The sequence below is a fragment of the Falco rusticolus genome, chromosome 7, assembly GCF_015220075.1.
Source record: "Falco rusticolus isolate bFalRus1 chromosome 7, bFalRus1.pri, whole genome shotgun sequence".
Lineage (NCBI taxonomy): Eukaryota > Metazoa > Chordata > Aves > Falconiformes > Falconidae > Falco > Falco rusticolus.
In genome coordinates, this window is record NC_051193.1 from 17,630,217 (window position 1) to 17,654,686 (window position 24,470).

At 37.2% G+C, this 24,470-nt stretch overlaps 1 protein-coding gene across 5 annotated transcripts in view; it reads left to right on the forward strand.

The window, feature by feature from the left end:
- The window catches only part of UNC13C (unc-13 homolog C), a 234,202-nt gene that overhangs the window by 156,860 nt on the left and 52,872 nt on the right, over positions 1-24,470 (forward strand). For all 5 annotated transcript variants that reach the window (XM_037395055.1, XM_037395051.1, XM_037395052.1 and 2 more), the window contains 2 exons: positions 4,863-4,996; positions 19,084-19,169. In XM_037395055.1, the coding sequence (XP_037250952.1) occupies positions 4,863-4,996; positions 19,084-19,169 (220 nt within the window). The remainder of the gene's footprint in view (positions 1-4,862; positions 4,997-19,083; positions 19,170-24,470) is intronic.

Sequence of the window (24,470 nt, forward strand, 5' to 3'; positions counted from 1 at the left end):
CTAAATGACTAAAAGTGAATTAAAACAGCTTTCCTTAGGCAAGCACATCTAACTTACTGTAGCTCTATAAAATAATTGGAACTTCTTTCCTCTGGAACTGACTGAAATTTTATTCAAAACAGCTTGGGACACTTGATAGAAAGTGAGGAACTAATTGTATTTTGCATTAGTCCTGTGATGCTCTTCAAGATTTTCTCTTCCAACGCATGTGGGATCACCGCTGAAGCCAGTGTTGTTCCTGGCATTGACTGCTGTTTGATATTACCCTATTTCATGTGTTCCAAATAAGTTTTCACATAACTTTAAGTAGTTTTAATATACTGTTGTAGGATTTTGCTTAGAACTGTCTATTAGTAAAGACAGTATTCCCTGTCACAAAGATTTAATAAAAAGACACCCAATTTAAGCATGCACCATAAAGTCTAATGCCTGATGAGCAGATTTATCATCCATTGAGTACATTCACTGTACATAGATTCTGTATAAGGCAGGGGCATTGCTGAGATGAAAACCAAAGAGATTTTATATAAACAAACAGATCTTAATTAAAGGAACATTTGGAATCTAAGATCCTTAGCAATACAAGCCTAATCTGGATCTAATTACATGTCTATAATTGCAGCAGATTGCTTTGTAAACTTTTCTAAGTCATAGGAAATGGGTAACAGTGAACTTCAGTATAATGATCAAAAATTTCCCATGCTGGCAATCATGAGCTGTGTCATCTTGGAGAAACGGGATGAGAATGTATCCTTTTTAAAAGCAGAATGAGGCAAACAGCTATATTTGTTAGTACCCAACCAATCACATTTCCTTCTCATGCCTGTTTCGTGTAGTCTGTTTTTTCTGAAATTTTTCATTATTTAAGTTTGCCACTTTCATATTGTTGCTAGACATTTTTGTATGGTAAAGGATATATGGTATGCTACAACTTTAGAGACATCCTAAAGACAAGAGGTAGCCAAATCAATTAACGTGAGCATATAACACCTATATTGTCCTGTCTTGATGGTAAGCCATCATATGGTATTACTGTTTGTTTGATCTGTCAGCAGATGCCTTTTAGGAATATCACTATTCTGGCTTTAGCTGGTTAATTATTGAGCTTTCAAGTATAGGATGTACTACAGTACCTTCTTATGGCATGTCACAGGTCTGTGCATGTGGACAGCATTACCACCCCAAGTTTTGTTACAGAGGGTCAGGATATTTTAAGCAGGCTTTCCTAAGTGAAAAGGCTGGTGAAAAAGAAGGCGATTCTTCTAACTGGCAAACTTTCATTTGTATCAATGCTTCCTGAAAGCTCTCTTGGTTACTACAAGCACAATCTGCGATTTTAGCTTGTTCAGTGAATTATGTATCCACCAAAAATTTAAGATAGGCAACTCCAGAAAATATTTTTTTTGAAAAGTCATGAATCATGAACAGTATCTGTTAACTAGTGATTTTGTCATCTTGATATATTGAGAATTTATGTTCCTCTTGACCTTTTCAGATACAATTTTTTAAACTCTCAGTATTGGTATGATCCTCTATAATAATAAGCAGTATTCAGTGGCTCATATATCTTGTCACCATATTTGTGCCAATGTGGCAGTACTTGGGTAAATTGGCTGTTTAGTTCACGTTTGATACTGGCAGTTTCTTTCTAATGGATGTCACTTGCATGAAAAAAGAAAGTTGCTATTATCAAGATAAGCTTTTTCCACTTAATAGACCATATAGTTAACCATGTTTATACTCGAGAAAGTTTGTTTGTGTAAATTGTTGTAAGCATCTACTTTGCTTATGTACAAACTAACCTAATTCTGGCATTTTAAAGGCCTTTCCACAGCTTCTGCACAGACTAAATACACTGTACCGTGTAAGAATACCTGCTGTTGAGAACTGGTTGGATATGGGACCAAATCACGAGACTGAGACATGAGCTGTTATCATCACAGCTAGGAAACTAGAACAGATGAATGTCTTTTGAGAATACAGAGCAGGAAAAGCTTAACTGTTTTTTTTTATGTAATAAGAGGGCATTCTCACTGACTGGTTGCAAGAGACTAATGGTGAACCCACATCACCAAAGCAGACTTCAGCAAAACAGTATCGAAATTAACTTCAGTGCCTCTAGAAGGGTGCTTCATTGCATTAAGAATATGTTAAAATATAAGTATAATTTTATGATGCTGTCCTCCCGCTCATTTTTTCTACACTGTAATGCGGTTTACTATGCCTCTCAGTTACGCTAATCGAAATGTTTTCAAACCAAACAAATTGTATCACTGAAATTTGTAGAATATGAAAATAGCTCTGTTTCAGGATGATTTTTATTACAAGATGGAACTTTCTTCTGTCAGTTTTGGAAGTTTGCAAATAATCCATGTAATCAATCTTCCAACATTGTTTCACCTCATTATGATGCTTCTGTGAAGGCATCTGTTGCCAGAAACCACATAAAGCAAGTAATAAAGCCAACAATAATAACAATTAATGTGGAAACAACTTCAGTGATTCTGAGCATTTCTAAGCCGTTAGTTAGATTTTAGGATAAAGAATGGAAATTACAGCTGGGTGTGGGCGGAATGTACACTTTCAGAGTATCAACTACATCTGTTTGTGTGAGACTATTTAAAAAATACTTTCTCTGGCTAGTTTGAGAAGATTATCTTGATTTTTAAAATATTTCTGTGCCAGATAATTTTTGTAGAAAGCACCTCCTTGTGCAACTATTACTTTGTAAATTAATCACCTTTTGCTATCTATATTAAAGAACAGAATTTTACATTCTGTGATTCACATTCACAATTTGTAAAAGCTATCTCAGATACATGCCGTTGCAGGTTTTTTCTGTGAAACGTGGTTCTTGGATAAGACACTAGACTAAATGTGAACTGGCTTGGTCTTCTACAACTGCCTTTCTGTTGGTTTAGTTTAAACATGGACTAGCTTCTGAGAAAAAAAAAAAAGCTATATTACAAATAAATCTTTGACATGGAAACAAGGTCTTTTAATAGAAGTATAATGTACACCAGGGAAGGCCCTCATGAGTGACATTAATATTCCAATATTAATTTTTGTTTTGAAAAGCACTCTTGTTTGCATGTGTGGTTGTTAATTGGTGGTGATACTCGTCACACGGTCCACTGTAACTGCTTCTGAGCCCCACCTTTATTTCGGTTGCTTTAGACACTGAAACTGTAGCATTTGTAGATCAGCAGTGTGATTAATGATGCTCTTCTAAAATATTCCACAGTGACCACAAAAACAGTTTCAATTGTGTTGTTGAAATTCCCTTTCTTCCATTCTAAATGCTGTTAATAGATACAAGTTAATTGAGGTTAAGATAACATTAATTCACTATGACACTAGTATAGTGTCGTATCTATTCAAAGAGACGCGGGGTCCATTGGAGTGGTCATGTTTGGACTACAAATAGAAAGTACAGGGAGCATATGTTTAAACTTGTGGAATAATAGGCATGGTTATTTTCTGGCTTGCTAGTTGAGTGAAAAGACCCCTTTCTGACAGCTGTGTAGATCTAGCACGCATAGACATACTTCTGTGCGGCAGAAATTATGTGTGTATGTATGTGTGCATTCACATAGAGATGAAAATATTTCTTATCATAGTTGGTTCTCTGCTGTGAAGTTATTTATTGGACATTGATAAGGAATCTGATCCTTCTGTCAAGTGAAGAACTGAAAAATAATTTTGTCTAGGAACCTGTAGACTAAGAATTCATAAATCAAAACTGTAGAGACAAAATCTAGCTGTAAATGCACATTTTAGTGACATTAAAAAGTATAAAATTCTTAATAAATGTTTGTAAGTGGTGAATATTAATACATATTTACAGCTATATAAAAAGGTTCAGAAAGCAGGCTTTTAGTCAAGAGGAATAAAACCCACTACTTTACTTACCAACTTTTAATTAATGACTAGAGAGTCACATTGGCAATCCATCGGATATATCAGTGTGTCCTGTCCTCCCTCGTGATTATTACAAAAATGTAATGGGGCATCTCAGGTTCTCTGCTTTGGATGTAAAACTGGTTGCAGTCCTCTTCACTTACAAGCAGTGTAGAAGAATTCCATTTCCCTGGATAAAAAACTGAATCAAATAACAGATTGGTTTTGCACATAGCTTTAAAATCTTTGGCAAGGTGCCACCTTGGCAAGCCTCTCTTTTGAATATTCCTGTGTACCTTTTCCTAGTGTTTTTATGTGTCCAGGGATTATTCTTTTTCCCCTCATACTTAATGTGTTTTCCTCTGCCTCTCTTAATTGCACAGTTTGTGATGTTTGCCAGTCAATCTATGAGTCTCCGGAAAAATCTCTATGCAGAATAGTTTGGGCAATAGTCTTAGTTATTTTGGCTGTTAAAAAGTAAAGGGAAATTTAACTGCTGCTTCATTTAGAGAGAACAGCATAGCAGTTGTTGGGCTTGAAAACTTCAATGTATAATCCAAAACAAAGAAAGAAATGTTCCTTATCATTGATTTGTTCAGTATTTATTGTGTAGGATATTAAAGTTCTGCCTTAGCAGACAATTTTACCTGCACTCTGTTTCAGCACAACCAAGAATTTAAGAATGTATTTCATTAAAGGGTGGACATGCACTAAAAACCAAGTCTCTATTGATGATCTTTGCTGACCTGGCTGTCTTTTCTCTGTGTATGTCTTTTGATAGATGTCCACAGCCAGGTATAGTCTGTCACACAGTCTCAGTTGGATAGACAGTCCTTGTCCAAAATTTCTGAAGAGTCTTAATACATCACTCTTTCCAACCAAGTACTAATCTTTAGGTGGAAATCCCATAATATTTTCTATAATTTTTCTAATATAAAATATATTCACTGTTGTTTTAACAGGGTAAGAAACAAGAAGTTCCTAAAGAAGACCAGGGACCAACAACAAAGAATTTGGATTTCTGGGCACAGCTTATTACTCTGATGGTCACCATCATAGATGAAGATAAAACGGCATACACACCTGTTTTGAACCAGTAAGTAATTATTTTCCCCGTAAAAATTAAGAAACATGGATTTATTAAAATTAGAGCAGGAAATGCAACTGAATCAGTAGTTGTATTTTAAATATAATCTGGCTAGGGATATTTAAAAATTCAGGATATAACATTGACATGGTTTGATGAAGACTTAGTGCTCTGATCATGGAAAGAGAACTAAAGACATGTGGTATATGAACACACCCCCCCCAAAAAAAATTAAATAGCAACATATTATGCAAGAGAACTAAATGGATAGGGAGAAGGGAACGTTCAGTGAAACAATGTGAGGGTATTAATGTTATGGTAGCATCTTGGCACAAAAGGTGTTCAATTTATGCTGCGACTGGTTTAGGCATTATAAAGAGTTTTAGGGATATATTTGTAAAAAGAATAATGAGCCTCACAAAAAGACACTCTCCAAATTTATGATTGGATAGACAAAAAGCCTGACCAGGCTGATTTGAAAATTTATAAAATTTGTAAAATTGAAAAAGAGCAATATCCTGGATTTACCGGAGATGGAAGTTTACTTCTCAGAAGTGAACAGGTAGCAGAGAGGGAGATAAAATCAATAACCAAGACAAGTCAAATAGCTTATGGCTGATACACTAGTAGAGACGAGAGAGTCAATCGATAAACACAGAAAGAAGAGATAGAGTAGTGGGTTTTGAAAATAAAATACACAGGAGGAGTGCAAAGGAACATGTTTCACACATTAAGGCTGGAGAAACAGATGTTGCACTAATTGAAATGTGACAAGGTGAAGGCCTAGGGAAAAGTTTTAGCTCTCGTAGCTCGTCGGAGCTATTTTACAGAGAGATTCTAGAAAATCTGGGCATAGTCTAGCTCTGATGACTTATGCAAAATTTAAAATTTAAACTTACATCTCTGTTATAGCTAAACAATTATTAGAGGTGCCTACAGTGGCATTTAATGGAATGGTTTGAAGGGGAGCAAGAGCAAGTCTGTTTCTTTCAGCCAGAATAGGATAGATACTGAAGGGCACTCTGTACATGGAGCTGTGCTTGCCTCTTGGTAGAAGGTACCACACTTTTTATGGGCCCACCGTGTAATTACCAAAGAAACCTCCTGGTCTTAACCAGAAGTTGGAAGAGTTTGTTGCCTTCTGATCCCTTTCTTTCCTTTAAATAAATGAAGGACTGTTTCAGTCCTGGTAAGAAACATTTCTTTGCTCAATAATTTTCTGCAGCGGCATTATTAAGGAACAAGTTCTTACTCTACAGAGGAAATAACACTCTTTTCTTATTTACTCCATTTATACAACTTAGTGTGAAGTTCCTCTCTTAATGAAAGTGCAGATTTTTATCTGACTATCTGTATAGCAAATATACTTACTATAAAACATTCAGATGGAACAAATACATACGTGTGTTTTATTTCAGTCTCGTCACTGAAATTAAGAGTAATTGGTGGTTAATTATCATAAAAATCGTTCTAGCTATATTCTTACCCAAATGTGAGGAAGAAATGGAGAAAGGACAGATTTCCTCTGAGGAAATTAGGGGGTTCCCTAAAGCACAGCTGAGTGATTGTGTAAGATGTGAAATGAGAATCAGGAGTGGATGGAGTAGGGACAGGTTAAGGGAGAGAGTTTATAGCTGTGACTTCTCTCCCGTGTTCACTGTTGTTTTGGAAGTGGAAGAACACTAGGAATAAAGTGTCTTTGAGAAACAGGAGATATCAGGAGCAAGAGATGAAGATGCTGTGGGTGGAAGAAATTGAAAAACTGTTCAGAGTTGCTTTGCACACCTTTTTTAAAAAAGAAAAGCTTCTCCCAATACGAAAGCATCATGTAAAAACTGTTGAGAAAAATGACAGAAAGCCTCTTGCCCCTTGCTTGTCCTAGAAGAGAAAATATCAGTTAAATGCACAAGAATACTGCAAAACTGTGACTCCTTATCAGAAATAGATGGCCATGCAATGTCTCAGTGGAATATTCAGGCCTATATCCATTTGAATCCTGTTGTAGAAATGCTCCAAGTATTCTGATGGGGGGTTTTCACAATGGTATGATGTGGCTTAGAATTTTTTCCCTCAAGCAGTTTTGGAAACCCTAATTTTATATGTACCTTGGAGGTAAAAAGGATGCTGTGATAGAGCAGTTTGAACTGTATCAGATGATAAATCCAGCTGAAACATGGTGTGATTGCCTCAGCAAGCATTGTGGTAACTGAGGGACCAGACCAGACCATTCAATGGGTGTTGTATGGGCAACTTGTGGGTCTTACATGACACAAGAAACTTGACAAGTTTGAGGGGAAAAGTATGAAGTCTACTATTTAAGTTGTAAAATTCTCATTCTACTAGTTAAAACAATGTAAAATGTGATTAGAACCTGATGCACAAGCAAAGTTAGGACTTTCCAGCACTTGTCAAACATGCATTGTACACACCATGAGACAGAAGAAATTGTTAATAAAATAAAATATCTGTTCCATTAAAAGGAACAGATTAAAAAATCAAGAACAAATTCTTCAGCTGAAATATGCTTGTATATTTGGAAATAAAGGTCTAAACTTTTTGCCTCTGCACATCTTTAGTAAAATATTTTCCCTTAATTGTGTAGCACACTTACTCAGAATAATCGTGTGTGTTGTTGTAATACACCCTTAAGAAACAAGACAGCCCTGGTGGGACTTTTAGATTTGTTATTTACTGATAACTTAAATCTTTGCAATGTAAAGATCTGTTTTCTTTCCTCTGTGAACTCTGTGTTTCATACCCTTATTTAGTACTTCAGTACTTCTTTAGTACTTTTTTTAGAACTGTGGTTTAGTGACTACTGCATGGGCAAGCTGAAATACTGGGTTAGCTAGCACTTGGAATATTTAGTCTCTGTCTGATAGCTAAAAATCACATTTTGAAAGGGAAATAAAAGTCATAGTTACAGTTCAAGAACACATGCTATTAATGTTGTCTGAGATTACCAGGTTTGATACCCCCATTATCTGATTCAATGAAGAACTGGGAAGTGAATATTGTTAATTATTTGGGTAATGAAAGCATAGATGGTGTTTCAGAAAAGCTGATCAAAGATACTTAGAGAAATTACTCAAATGTGAAATAGTATTGGAAAATCTGTTAGGAATTTGTATTTGCAGTCAGAGATGAGAACTTGGAGCAGTTTCAGCCCTATGTTCTTGGGGAAGACATAGTGAATAACCAACTCAAAGAGAATGTTAAGGTAAAAACCAGAGCCTACAGGATGGGGGGGGGGGGGGGGGGGGGCAGCAGGAACTGTATGATTACCAAAGTTAAATTTTGGAAGTCAAATAGCATTAGCTTAAAATTTAAAAAGCCGAGACAGGTAAACATTGCAAAAGAAAATAGGAGAGAGCAAAGAAAAATCTAATACAATGGGAGTGAGCTCTCTTTGCAACAAACATGATATTTAATTGATATATGATTTGGGCATTCAGAAATTAAAGGAGAATAAGGACAAGGAACCTAACTGATGCATGTTGATATCAGCTCAGCATAGAATGGCAAATGATACCGAGTGTTTGGAAATGGAAATGATCAGAGTTGCTGCAAAAGCAAACCTCCAAGAGGTTTCACACACTCCCTTCCCATTCCACGGTGTGGAAAGAACTGGCATATGTGCAGGAGCAGATTTCCTCATGCTTCAGGAACTAGGATTTTAATACATCAGTGAAGTCAAGGACAGTAAGTTATATTGAAGAAACAGCATAACTGTAACCTATGAGTCAGTGAGTTATGAAATACGTGTTTGTGGAAAAAAAACTCAAAAGCATGGAAGTAAAAAAGATCAGGTCAACTGTATCATGAATTGGACTAAGTCAGGCTAACTCTAGAATGTTTTTTTGATAATGGAAAGTGTATCTGATGTGGTTTGTGTCTTGATTCAGTGATATTCCTCACTATCAATTACAATTCATTCTCTGGAAGCATATGAATATCACTTAGTTAATCAAATTTGTAAATGGTATCCTGTTTAGCAAAGCAATACTCTATTCTTTCGCAGGACTTGCTGCCATTTTCTAATGTAGCAATCTATCATACCCTTTAAGAACAGATTAGTTAGATACACTGGACGAAGTATCTGTCTTGTCCATTATGTTTTCTTCAGGAAATGGAACATTGCTTTGGTTAAAAAAAAACAGCTGTGGATAGATGGCGGATAGAGCACAGAAAGTGAGAATAAATGAACTCTGCTCATGGTTTAAATAGAATACATATTTTCCAAAATCAGATAGAACTTTTGTCTTAAGAGCTAGTGAAGCAGTGACCACGCGCAGCACTCCACAGAGAGAGCCATCTAACCTGTTGCTGCATGCACAGCACAAAAATGTGCGTATTCACACACCAGGACCAGGCTCTCTCCAGCACCTGAGTGAGACTGAACCCACCAAGTATGGAATACGAGCTATTCTAAGAATGTACATCTGAGGTTCAGGGACTTCACTATTCCTAAAAATGTAGCAGACTGCAGATTTGGCAGCACAAAATAAGAAAAAGCATTTTAAATTGTCATGATTGGAATTTCTTAGTTTAGGACTGAACTAGAGAAGACATGCAGTACTATCTTAGGTTAAGTGCTTTTGGGTGTTATTTATGTTTTGCTTCATACATTGATTTTTCTTGTTTTCTTTCAAGCTGAGTTCAATTTCATTCCATTGATTGGTGGTTTTATATATAACACTTTTTTACAGCTAGCCAATGTAAACAGTTGTCATAAAATTTTTACTTAATTAAAATCAATAGAGGGAAGACATTCATAAGTTACTATCTTTTATAAGCAGTTTAGTATTTTTAGAAATAGATAGAAATGATCATGTACAGGCAACCTAATGGTTAATTTATTTCCCATGAAAACCTAGCATATTTTGTTTATTAAGAAGTTCCACCAAATAGTGTTGTATGATTGACGTATGAGTTGAGGATTAGAGACTGTCATGCAAGTGAGGAAGGTGATTTAATAACAATGTTTCAGTTATACTGAGGTTTTATAGTATTTCCCTAAAAATAACACAGAAATTGGGAAAATATGGCCTATGAGACAGAAATAATTGTAGCAAGAGGAAACAATGACTAACAGAGCACTCTCCTGGTTATCCTCTTCCTTCACTGAGAAATTTGAAAATGTGTGGCTTTTACAAAGATTAGGAAATATATGTGAATGTTTGCATGCGAAATTTCTATTATATTTTGCTGCTTAGGGACCACATTCTGAAATAGTTCGCAAAAGAGAAGTCTTTTTACCTAAAAGTAACACGATAAAATACAGATAACGCAAAATTCCTTACTTACATAGATGCTTTAGAATTTGACCATTGATTATCCATTCCCTTTACTAAGTCAGCTGCTGGTGTTACCATTTATCTTTAGCATGTGGGAAATTTTGTGTGCTTCTGTTGTGTATTAAGCCTTGTTAGTTATTGTTGCGGTGTTGCTATATGTGAGAAGCTGTGATAGCTGCATAATACCCATAATGGTGATAGCTGCATAGCACCCATCAGTCTCTGATTGTTATACGTATGGAAACTAGCATGAGGTTTGGAAAGCAAGTTCAGAGACAGCTTAGAATTAAGTATACACATAACCCATAAACACTAAATTGAAGTATACAAATTATGGAAACACGTTTTACTAAATGCTTAGACGTAGGGAACAGAGAGAAGATTGACTCCGCAAGAACAGAAAACACAAATCTTTGTGGGGGTTCACACACAGGGAAGAAGCCCACATTTTCTTTTACGTATAGTCCTTAGATCGCAGGCTTAGGATAGCATGTGTAGAAAAATACAGTTGTGTTTCATTACCGCGATGATGAGGGTATAACCAATAATAACCAAATTACAGAATAATGAGTTTAATGTTAGGTAGATACTCATAACACAGGAGACTGGAAGGAGGCTATTTCCTTTCTGTGCTGCTTTACAGCTTCTGGAGTTACAGCGCCTCTGCTTTTGAGAGCAGATCATGGCTACCATCATTCTTCTAGAACAAATGATCTCAAAAGGAAAAGGCCTTTGTATAAACCAGTACTTCTGTGAATACTGTTAACTATCCTTCCTCCAACTTCATGAAGAAATTCTAGGATGTGTACATCTTTTCTGATAAATGTGTGTCTCGTATATTCCTTCAAATAGATCTCCTTCCCCTGAGCAAGGTAAAAGACTTTGCAAAATAGAATGAAAACCTAAATTTCTTTCTTGGGTTTCTTTCAGAGACTTTAATCTGAGAGATGACTTGGGATCTACTCCAGTAATTGCATTTCTGGAGTGCAGTTAAGACAGAGCTTAGGAAAAAGAGAAATAACTCTCCTTTTTTTGCTGAGACCTTTATCTGAAATCCAGAAATATGAAATGCTGTTTTCATTAGAGTAAGAAATATGTGATAGGAGTCAGATTCTTGGTTCCTTTCTTACAGCAGAAATACTAGCCATCCCCTTGCTCAGAATGACCAGATGAGCCATTGCACTGAAGTACGGCACCCAGTAAGCCCCTGGTCTTCCATTTCTGTCACTGTCCATTTAAAAAATTCTTTAGGCTTTTTCTGTCTGCAGCTCACTCAACTTAGAGGTGGTATCTCAGTCTTTGATTTAGAAAAATAAACCCCAGACCATCCAGCTTAGTTCTGACTAACCATTTGACTAGTTTCTTATGCAGTCCAGCTCTTCTTAGAATATGAGACTTGATCTCTTTCTCTTAAGCACATTGAAGCACTTGGGATACCCTTTGGCTTTTTCTGGATTACTGTTTGAATCCAAGCCCCAGCTTTAGCATCCATTAACATCTGGGGCACAACAATAAATCATGCTAAGAAATCCTGGAGCTGTCTGTAACTGGTCTGGAATATAATAATCGTTTCAGTCCTTTACTAAGAGATGGTTTCTCACTGAGCTCGTTCATCTGTAGATGAAGTTTCTCTTATATCAAGCCTCGGTAAGAAAAGGAGAATCAGCCCTGTGTGTGACTCTAATTGCTGCATATTTTGTCAGAGAACTAGAGAACTTCTGCACTAATCTAACTGCCTGGGTCTGTGAAGAATTTGACTTTGGGTTTGGTGCTTTTTTTTCAAATGTAGTGAATTGGAAAGATTCTTCTTGAGGACTTGTTTCCTCTTTATATTTTAATGTTTTGACTAATTTTTGCTTCCAATTGTATCTGTATTTTTATATATGTCAGAATTTGCCATCAGTTGTGGCCCCAAACACAGATAAGTCAGTCGTGACTGCTGTGATACATGCCTTCCTCGAGCAGTGTCCAAGGATTCTATGTGAAGGTCACTGTTAGGGAAAACAGAATTATATAGCTTCTTCTGTCATTATTCTTAGCCAGAAAGATACATTACAGTTGAAAAAACATTACTGCTGCTTCTGACATTTTGAACCAAACTCAAGATGTGCCAGAACTATCTATAGCTCAAACTGAAAGTTGTACTTAAAATTTTCAAGTACTGATTTTAGCATGACGGCAGGAAGGAATGTCATATAACATGAAATTTATAAGAAGCTGACATCCTTCTTAAGATACTATTTTTAAGTTCCTCCAAGGAGTTTTAGCAGTGGCAACAAATTTCAAGCCTAGGCTTTTTTCCTCCTTCTTTACCTGTAGACGTACAGATGTTATATTTTGAAAATGAAGAGGATGTTGAAAATATTAAATTTACATAATATACTTAGAAGCCAAACCAATCTGAACAGATTAGTACCGGAAAATAACAGGCATAATAAAATCTCAGTCATGTTCTGCTCTGCAGTTTACATTACTGTTTATTGTATACAATCCTAACATGAGCATTTTTCATAATGCTGATATTTCAGTCTTTCGGTTTAGTCAGACAGCGTGGTACGTCTGACAATGCTGAGTGCATCCTGACAAAGTGTAAGCTGGGAATGAGGGAAGACGAAGCTTTTGGGGAGTTATGTACTTGGAGATAAATATAAAATATTGATAACCTGGAATTTTCTATTCGTATTTATTTCACATTTTCTCTGAAAATTCATGCAATAGTATGTGTATATATATTTTTATGTATGTGTGTGTGTATTAAAGCAAACTAGAACTCTGTCCTGGTTCAGAAGAGGGCTCAGAAGATTCAGAAGTTTCAGTTCTCTTGTTGACTGGCATTCACTTGTCATAGGATCTTGAGCAAGTCTCTTCTACCATGTCTTCTTCCCCATTCTCTGTCTTTTTAAACTGTGAGTTTTGAAGTGATTCTCTCTTATTATGTATTTTAAAGTTCCTGCATAGCATTTTCTTAAACCTACCAGAAGCTTCGAAGTGCTACTGTAATGTAAATAGTAAACAATATATTATTATTACATGAGAAACCTTAGAAATATTAGTAACCAAATTAAAGTAAATGTGACCACTCATGCATATAGCTATCTCTGAGGAAAATGGTGGCAGAAGAGGTGCACACCTTAGCTGTACCGGTTACACTTCCCCACAGGAAAAAAAGGCTCTCACTTGCACATAGTACATATATACATAAAGTCTTCATCAGTATTCTGCAGCCTCAAGTTGTGCATGTGCCCTTGTATTCTCTAATTGAATGCACAAATGGAGGTATGACAGTGGGGTAGATAGTTTAAAATACATGTAAAATGTTAGGGAGATGAAAAACACGTATGTTAGTATAAATTGTGAAGTAAACATGACACAATTTTTAGCGCTTCCCTTAGATAAGGTAAAAACCACCCAGCAAGTACCAGAGACTAGAAGCACACTGTGAAAATTGCCAATATTGTCCAGTAACTCCTGGCAGATGGGGAGCCATTAGAAGCATTCTTGATTATTTCCTAGAAGAAAAAAGACTGGGAAAAAAGTCCCGCAGGCGTTAACCAGCTTGTCACTCTATGACAGATCGCTTCTTAACAATCAAATCAACAAAAATGAGCATAATATTCATTGAAATAATATGGACATTTGCCACATTGTTCACAGAAACAGCCCTGCATGAAACATTCCTTGCAAGCCTGTCATTTTACAGTTGGTTTCTTTGCTTGCCCTGATAGGATGGATTTGTATTGACACTTAACACTGACCACAGGGATGCAGACGTATGTTCGATGTTAGATTTCAAGGACAGTCTAAGTCAGCCTGCCCTCAGCACACCTGTGCTGGAATCAGTGATGATGCTGCTCTAAATGAGATCTGCAAAGTCACTACCTGTGTGGCACTGCGGAAGACGCAGATCGTGGTATCGAGTGAGATTTACTACCACTGGCTTGCACCTTCAGGCCTAACAGTAACGTAGCCGCAAGAGCAAGTATCTTGCCTCAGCAGCAGCCCGAAGGTCAACAGACTTTTGTCCTGTGCCCATCAGCACAAGGTTTGGGAAGTGGTAGAAGAAATATCTAAAATGTTGCTTGCTTGGAAGTTGCCACCTCTGCTACAACTAGTGAAGCTGAACCAGCTTCACTGCTAGACACTGTGAGTTCTATCCGAGTGAAGAACCCCACTCCTGACACACTTGGAAAAGCTTCTGTTCCTGATGTGCTATGTTTTATGAAGTACATTAAAAAATTGCCTATTTGAAGTTCTACAGGTCTTAATTTTCTTGAGATCTATATTAGTATGCCCACACTTGCATAAGAACTCTGTCAAATGGAGATGAAGTGAATAATTTGACATGTTTTAAAATGCCTATTTCAATGGATAACTCTTGCATTTATATTTAAAATATGTAAGTGATTGTTTGATTTGAGTAAGAAATTAAGAGGTAATTTGAATATCTGTTCATTGGGTTTTTTTTAAATCTGTGGAAATCTCAGAAATTCTTTTTTAATTCCAGGGGTGTTTTTAATTGCTTTTCAGACTGTGATAATGGAACTCTCATAAACCATGACATTTGTTACTAAAACAAATTTCGTGCAACAGAGGAATGTTAATCAAAACACGGTACTATGTAAAGCTCAGCTACCATTTTAGCAATTTAAGGACCTTAAGAAGAGACTAAACCCTGCTACCCTTATGATTAAAGCTGCTAGTGCAGCGAGTTGTATTTTGCATAGTAATATACTGGGCTGCGGTAGGAAGACCAGAGCCCACCGGTTGAAGGAAGGGATTGCTTCCTTCTGGTCAGAACATGTGAGGCTGCATTTGGATGGTTCTTTCCAGTTTTGATTCCCTAGTACAATACAGACATTGTCAAACTGGGGAACTACAGTGGAGGACAACAAGAAGCTTAGGGGGATGGAAGATGTGATGTGTGAGCAGAAGCTGAGGGAGCAGTTCACACAGCCTGAGGAGAACACAGCTAAGGGCAGTGCTGGTTGCATTCTTCAGCTTCCTAATGAGATGTTACAAGGAAAAGACAGAGCCAAACCACTTCCAGAAGTGCACAGTAAAAGGCACGAGCACAAATTTCGGGTAGGGAAACTCCTATTAGCTATACAAGAGCAAATCCTTATCCACAGTGAGAGGGGTCAAACACAGCAATAGGCTGTCCGGAAAGGTGGTGTCATTTTCATGAGGCAGTCAGGATTCATCTGCACAGGCCCTGAGCATCCTGATGTGACTTTGAGATTCTTTCTGGGTTTAGTTAAATGACTTTCAGGTGTCCATTCCAGCTTAAATTGTTAAAAAATTCTATAAAAATAGCTGCATTAGCTCAAAACAACATCAAGTCTGCTGTCTGTGTGGTCAGTACTGGATGCTTGGAGAAAGAGTGTATCATGTTAATCGTAGCTATCCTGGCCAGCTAATGGTTGAAATAGTAGCCACAATATTACAGCCTTTGTACTTAAGGACAAAATTTTACTCCATCACAGTTCTGTGATACTTGCTGACACAGGTCTTAGCCTTTTTATGGACAGTCGGGAGAAAATCTTTTGAATGCATGGTGTATTCCGTTAATCCTGTACACTTTGTACAATAGTCATTAAAAGAATAGCTGACTGAAATTACACATAAGTATTTCTTAGATAAATGTAAGTATGTACCAAGGGGGAAAATCTAATCCCAGGATTTTGATGTCAGAAATTGACCAAATAATTTGAAATTATTTAGACCTTACATTCCATTTAAGAACAAGTATATATGCAGAAATGGTATGTTAGTTACACTCTTGATAATCTCTGTTTGATCCTCTGTAAACTAATAATACTTGAAAAACGTAAAATCAAGTTGTCTTCACCGTACAGCTTTAAGGTCTCCATGCAATTCAGGTTTCAACTGTTATAGTTAGTATGTTTACAAAAGGAATTTTAACAATGGTAGATAACAGCTATTTCTTGCTGAAAAATGTTTATAAGTAGTAAATAAGCAGCTTGTCGCTAATTAGTTTTGTGGTAGAAGATGTACTTCTCAAATGGCAGTATGTCAGTGAACAGGGTAGAGAATGCAGAGCAGAGTAAGAGACTAAAGCAGATTTTCTTGTGTCAGCACAATTCAAGTGAATGATAGGGTAAAAGAAAGCCATGAATCATATATGAAATGGTTGTTTCTAATGTGTGAAAACAATGTTTGTCACAGTTTCTGTTGTGCATACCTGTCGGAGCTGGGTGAAGCTGCAGTAGCGAACATTCAGACTTGTGAAGGCAGTGTGGAAAAGCAGGAGCTTACATCGCTTATGGGATTCCACCAGCTCGGATACGAGTATTGCTCATAAATTAGAACAGTGGAAAAGCAATGGTGTCATCGTGTAGAGAAGGAGTTGGGACGGTGCTGAAGCCAGAGTTCTGTAGTTATAATGTGATAAACAAGTAGTTTTTACTTTGTGAATCAGGATTAAGTTATCTGGAAGTCAAACCATGAAACTGTCGGAAACTTTCATGAAATAGTCTAGCTGAACTCTGGCAAACTATGTGATGTCATTCCCCAGCATGCTAATGCTGGAGGTTTATTTTATGGCTAACGTTGGAACACAATGAGATCTACGGGCATATTGGGTACTGGTTCATTAGCATGTTAAATCAATTTCTCTGGCTGAAAATGTTGATTAGGTTAACTGTCCACATTGCATTACTAACCTACTCTGGACAAATTAAAAATCAGTTATTGGAGTCTGTGATGGATACACCTACAGGTGTCATAGCCGTCATGAAGCAAATTAATTACATGTGAAAAGTAAAAGTTTTATACTAAAACGCGGAGAGCTTTCTGTTGTATGATCATTTTTGTCACAGTAATCTCCTGCCAAGAGGTCATGGTGTCAGATAAAATGAAACAGGATGTGTGGGAATGGCAGTCAGTCCTGCAGGGCTGTATAAAAAAATGCATCCATGCAACTACAAAATTGCAAATATCCATACTCTAGGCATTGGATGGAAGGATTTCATCGGTATGTCCCGTTGACGATTATGCCTTAAGTTTATATTTCTCAAGGACACAGAAATTAGTATGTCTGGGCGTGAACTTAAGGTACCTAACTGAAGTCAGATGGGATGAATTGAAGATACTGTGTTGAACTACAGTAATTTAAGCAACATAGTGAAAACATAATTGCAGTTTGTGTGTGTATTTTCACAAGTTAAAAGAATACACATATATACCACTAATCAAACAAATACATTTTTATCAGACTTACATTATGGCCAGGTTTGTATTATGGACAAAAGACATGTCAATATTAAATCAATTTTTAAACGTTTCCTCAGAGCAGTGTTGTCAAAGTTCAAGTGGGTGCTAAGACAGCACTCAGGCTGGACTGGAGGTAAAGAAATTAAGACAGTTGAAATACCTTTGAGCTTTCGAACAACAATTTTGTGTTAACAGAATTAAAACAAAGTTCTGTAATTGAGCATCAATTAGCATAAAAGAGGTATATAAGTGATCTGAGCTAGCAATTGCTTCGTATCAAAGTGACAGTCTAATGAGCTGTTTAAGTACTGTTACTTTGCAGATATGATCAGGGTCAAATATGTCCCTGGAAAGTATATAGATTATATTGTTAGCAACCTTAAATTGCACGGCATTTCATTCTTTCTTTGGCAAAAAAAACACTTTAAAACCTCCTACACTTTCACAAAAATTATTACAGAATGTTTCCTGAATTTGATTAGTACTTCATTAAAAGGTCAAAATACTTTGGATCAAATTCTCTACTCAGGTAAAGTGCTGTGATAAACTCAAGACAAAAGCCACACAGCTCTGTGTGTTTCCTCGTGAATATGGTCTTTTAGGACTTTGATGGGTTTATGTATTCACGTTGAGCTGCTGGTGTATTCGTATGGCTCTCACTGCACCGCTGTAGTACAAACGGTCGTTTTACCGCTCGGAGGTGCAGTACTTTCTGCTCTTTAGCTGTGTGACCTGCTTTGGTCTGCTTCTGTGCCCTGAGAACGGCTCATATTAATGTCAGTCCCACCTCTGCAGTAAGGACTGGGGTTTATATATTTATTTTTTTAAAAAAAGGACAAGTAAATAGCTCTCCTTTTAAATATGATGTGAAACATACAGTGCTTGTCACTAAAATGTTGGCTTTTGCTAGTAGCTAAGAGGGAAGATGGTAAGTGAAAGATTAAAGCTTTTCTTTTACATAGAATAAGAAGCAGCTGGAATCTATGAAAAATCTGTGGGAAAATACTTAAAAGATACATAAAAACTGTTTTTCAAAGATGACACAAAGCATAAGGGTACACCTAAAATTTTGAATCAAAATTAAGCATTTTTCCACCTTTTATATTCTTTACTGTTTTATCCATACTTCAAGGTACACGTCTTCAAACAGTGAATTGGATTCAACTAGTATAAACCAATACAGCTCCACAGAAAGCTTCACTGTTTTCCAGTGTAACAAGGGAATTAAGGAAAACCTGTAGCTGCTAAACACCTGAACCAACTGTTCCTGGTTTTTCATAAGCCATCTGATTTATCTGAAGTTGAGTTATCAGCAAGATAGATGGACATTTCTTGATGTAAAAGGTCATGTGAGGGGATATGTGCAACACTCAACTAATTGCTTACTTAGGCCCCTGACATCAGACTAAGGAAAGTATTTATTTGAAGACTGGATGGTTCACATAATTGTACAAAGCACAAAATATGGTAAATGCATACTAGAGGAATTATTTTTTGGAAATATTTGTGCAGCTGTAAGCATAATTTTCAGCAGCAAGTGAACTGATGTAATGTGATTGATTGCAGGTTCCCTCAAGAGCTGAACATGGGGAAAGTCAGTGCTGAAATCATGTGGACTCTGTTTGCCCAGGACATGAAATATGCGCTGGAAGGTAATTAGAACAAACTATTAATTACACTAGAGAGTTCACCAAGACTGATTTCCACTGCAAATCACACCTGGCGTCAGATTTCTGTGGGTGGTAAGAGCTTTCTGGCATACTTACTTCAGATGTTTCATAGGATAGTAAAAAAGAAGCATTGTAAAGGAGGAAAATCATTGCACTGTGACTATATGAAGTTATCTGTGGAAGAAGGAGACAAAAGAACTGTAACTTGAAATGCTACTTCTTGTTACCTAAATCTGACAAAATCATCAATGTCAGAAGAACCACAAATATGCTTGCCAGGGGGCATTGTAGGCATTCCATACTTTCTGGCTAGCGAAAATAGCTAACTTGCCTGTAAGAAACATTCATGGAATGAATTTATGGAGGAAACACACACAGATAAGTAAACCTTTGGGATTTTTGTTCAAAAGGCAGGTTGTATTCATTCTAGCTCCAACAGAATCAAATGCAGTTTCCTTTTGTTCTTTAAGATAGTGCTGTGGTTAACCGTAGGTAAAATATACTTTCTTTCTTTTTCTATATAGCAGGTAATCTCCGCCTAAAGATTTGAAAGCCACTCATTAAAATATGGTTATTGCAGAAAACCAAGTTAAAATGCCTGCATGAAACTTTTTAAAAATACATAAGAGAGGAATTGAGGAAATGGTCTTAATTAGTGATAGAAATATTGGTAATAATACGTATATTCACGTGAACGTTTAGATCATTATTGAAGTCATGACTTTGAGAGTGATCAAAGAAGTCAAAAGCGTGAAGACCAAATGAGAACCACTATTTTGATTTAGAACATGTTCCTGGTTACATCTGTGAGAAAAAGCTTGTATCAGGAGAGGCTGTAAATCAGGAACAAGTATCAGAAATGGCTGCTCAGCAGCTTGATGTTGTGATTGCACTCATAGATAGCTAGCACAGATTAATAAGAATTTCTAATAGTCATTATATTGTCATGCTTTCATAACTTTGAATGTATAGTTATGCTCTGCACACAGACATCCCTGAGCACCCCAGCGGTTTAGCCATCGAACTATAAATATTCTGTACTGCAACAACGTAATTCACAAGATTTTTCACTCTGTGTGCTAAGTAGAGCATACTGATCACTCAAAACGCAGCTTCAGCTCAAGCCGTGGTTTGTTTCTTGGTTGTCAAGAATAGAACAGGAAGCTTTTGAGGAGAAGTTAGTGATACAATACATTAAGTGTGGAAGGCTGGGCTGGATCAAATAAAACAGATATTAATGTTAATATCCTAATTCTGCAGAGGGAGATAGTAGAGGACTCATTAGGAGACACTTGACTTTCCGTCTCTATTCCAAACCAGTCCCTACATACTGTCTCATCTCAGTGTTGCTGTGGATACTGTCTTTCTGAGGAAAGCAAATGCCATTTTTGTCATTAGAAATTCTAAGTCACTCCAAGAATCAGTAGTGAAACAGTTCCTGTGTATAAATAGTGATTAAGAGGCATTTAAATTAATTATAAATTATTATAAATATACATAATTTCACCTTCTGTGGTTTCATTCCTAAACAGGAACCTCAATAAATCTGGTCACAAAATACAGATTAGCATGCTGCTTCTCTCCAGTTTTGCTGGGTTTTAATCATTAACGCTTTCCATGGATATTTTATAAACTGAGTTTGATTCTGCAGTTGTTAATGGCAATAACATTTTTTGCTTTGAACTCTACAAGATTGGGAGCGAGCCCTTAAACGTGGTTACACTCGATCCTCATGGTTTTAATGGAGTTCATTAAAATGCATTGCATTTGCTATGCCAGTCTCGCCTTCCAAGTTACTAACGTAGGCTACCATCTGTTCATAGGTAGTGTCCAGGGCTGGGATGCAATCTTTGCCTGATTCCATTTAGTATTAATCTCCTGAAGCAGCATCTTTTTTGTTATAGAGTTGATTCCTTTCTGCATCCAGTCAAGAAGCAATGAAATGTACAACATTGTTTGCAAAAGGATTGCTGATATGATAAAGATTAAATTAGCTCATCCAAGATGATTCTAGTTTTTCCTGCCTTATATATTCCCAAATATATCCAGCCACTCCCATCATCTTAAATTCAGGAAATGCTTATGTCATAACTCCATTCTCTAAGAGAATACTAACACTGGAACATCTCGTTTGCATTCCTTTTCCCCCTTTTTCCTGAGCGCAGTTCAGAGTGGCTGCTCCGGCTGTGTCCTCTCGCTGTGAGCCAGCCACCAGCCGTCACTGCACCGCTCTGCCTGGCCTTCTCCCTTGATCCTCACCCAGGACAGCCTTGCTGGGAGGCTGCTGCTGTGACATGGGGAAGGCAGAGGGAACCGCAGCTTTCCTAGCAGTGGCCTTCGGCTGGAGAAGAGCACAGCAGCTTCGTGTCTCTATGAGCACCAAGGCAGCGAATATGCATGAGACAGGGCAGATGGCTGCTGCCGGGGGAAACGGCTTGCTGTACTGAAATCTGGTATTGAGTTCAACGTGTCATTCTAGATTTTCTTCCACCTTAAGTTCAGCCTTTGCTTAGTGTTAAAAGTCTTATGCAAACATTAACAAATTAAGTTCACACCGGTTCTGATTTTTTTCTGATCTAAGGAGCTTGGGATTATCGTCATGTATAGATTTTGCATGGAGAAAGTACCACATGTTTCTCTTTGAGAGCTGACTTTGTTAGATTTGGCCCTCTTTTTTTTTTTTTTTTTTTCCTTCTTTGCAGGTGATTCGTGAAGCAACAGTGATTTGTGTGATAGATTATACATTGTTGTTTGGCAATTAGTTTACACAAGCATATCTGAGTTTATAGGATGTTAATGTATTGGTACTGTCTGGTCCTCAAATTATTCTGTATTTTTGGTACAAACAAATGAGAAGAGAGAGAGAATTTCACCAGCAGTGCAAGTGATTTGTTACTGACTTCATATGGTAAGAAATCTTTTCCTTTCCAAGTATGAAGATGTGAAGGTTAAAAGATGATGACAGAGTAATGAGCTGAAATTAGACATGCAATTACAAATTTATCTTTTTTTATTCTGCATTCTCAGAAATATCTTTTTTGGATCTTTTGTATCTCTAACTTTTGAATAGGTCACATCAAATGTCCAAAGCTATCCAGTCTGTTAGAGAACATTCTAATGGCTGTTATTATGACAATCTAATTCTGGTAGTGGCCAGAAGTCAAGACGAGGATCAGGCCAGAAATGAATGAGCTGCTGGGTAAATACAGTAATAAACAGCCTCAATCCTGCAGAGTGAAGACTCTGAAGTGTCAGGCTTTGTAAAAACAGGAGAAGAATAAGAAAGTCATTACACCATTTTAATGTAGGGTTTTTTTAAGTTTGCTGCTGTCCCCGATACATAAGCAGTTATCATCTTCCTGTTTCTCTGACAGATTCCTCTTTCATGACAGAAACTGATAAAAGTGGTTTGAAAGAGAAGCAGCAGCTCTGTGAGTTGATGCTGTGCACAGGGACAGCACAGAAAAGAAAAAAAAAAAAAAAGCAAGGCTAATGCTGCCCAGAGAAAGGTCACACCATTTGGTCACAGATTTCAAGTCTATTTTCACTCCAGCTTTACGAAGTTTCCCTTAAGACAGAATAGACTCTTGACTTAAAGGGAGACTACGGAGCAGATCTGGGGAGGTGCGGCTGAGGTTATGGAAAGGAGAGCAGGGCAGCATCCACCAGAATGCAGGGTTTCTTCAGTATTAAAATGCAAGCTTTTGTTTTATTGAATCTCATTCTGCATTCACACATTTCACCAAATATTTGAATTTCAACAAAATTCCAACCTAATTTTTCCAGAGACCTGAGGAATAGTATGTAGTGTCAGAGGGGATTCAGAGAGACTGTGAAGGCAGAGACAAGGTGGTTACGGTTGGAGTTAATAAAAAATTATCCCTTGGCAGATAATCGATCAGATTGAATGTAACATAATTGGAGGAAGAGGGGCGTTACAAGTGTTCTTTGGTCGGAGTAACAGGCAGTGATATTAATAGCAGCTGCATCCTGTACATGCCAGAGAGCTGAGCTTTGTGAGTATGAAAATCCAGCTGAGTACCTATATACATGCAACACAGAGATCCTTAGGCTTGCCTAAAAAGCACTGTAGCCGTACCAAATGGCACTATTTTGTTGAAGTTAATTAGACCCGCTAATTAAGACAGATTAAGTGGACTGAACTGCTCCCAGGAGTTAAGTTAGTATTTCTTCATGGCATCGTATTTTGTTGTATCAATGTGTCATCTTACTTGGGACTACCTCAGAGATCACTAGCATGGCACAAACTTGTACTTGGGGTCATGCCGGCTGTAACATTTGGTCATTCCCTAACACACTTCCTTTAATTTTATATATTGAACCAGAAAAACAATAATAAATGCTACTGAGTGTTTACACTGCAGTACAGGTCTATGGTAATCTTAATAAGTTAAAGCTTCTTTATGTCTGACTGTAGGTGTATTCATAGGAGCAGATGTTACTAGAAAATTGCAGTGCATCAGTGAATGCCTGACTTCATTATTTAGTCTTAAAGTTGTCACTCAATAATAGCAGTGTATATTGTCCCATATATTTAATAATGAAAACTCTGGCCTTATGTAATCTTTTTAACCACTGAATATTAATCTTGTCCTGAAACATTGTTATTAGCTCTTACCCTGGCAGTCACTGACTGTAAAACATTTGTGTATAAACTTCTCCTGAACGTTGCCTGATTGTGAGCAGGACAATTTTACTAGTCAACGTATGCTAGTCCTACCATGCTAGATAGCTTATTAGACTGTAAATGGTGCCCTAAATGAACCCTAAATTGATTATAATTATGGGTTATTTATAGCTCACACAGCCCAGTCCTTTCCAGACACCAGTGAGTTCAGTAGGCAAATAAGAGAGAAATGTTCTGTTGAGCTGAAGGGACTGTTATATCACTTACAGGAGCAGGGAGAGAGCTCTCATACCAGGGGCAGCCAGGGCTTCCTCCTGTAGTTTATTAGGTATCTCAGCCCAGAAGAATAACTTACGTCTTCTTTCTTCTTGTCCTTGATTACTGTTCTTCACCAGTAAGATGTTACAACTTCACTGCAGCTTGCACTTTTACAAAAACTAGTTATGTCTTTTGTCCAGAATCATTTGGGGGGGGGGGGGGGGGGGGGGGGGAGAGGGAAGGAAAAAAAAAAAATTGTGACTTTGTCCCCACAGTAAGTCATTTACAGGACCTGCATTGTTCAGTGCAGTTCTGCATCTGCTGGTTGGAGAAAAGGTTCATCCTTTTCTTCCTACAGGACGTTCCCCAAATGCAGT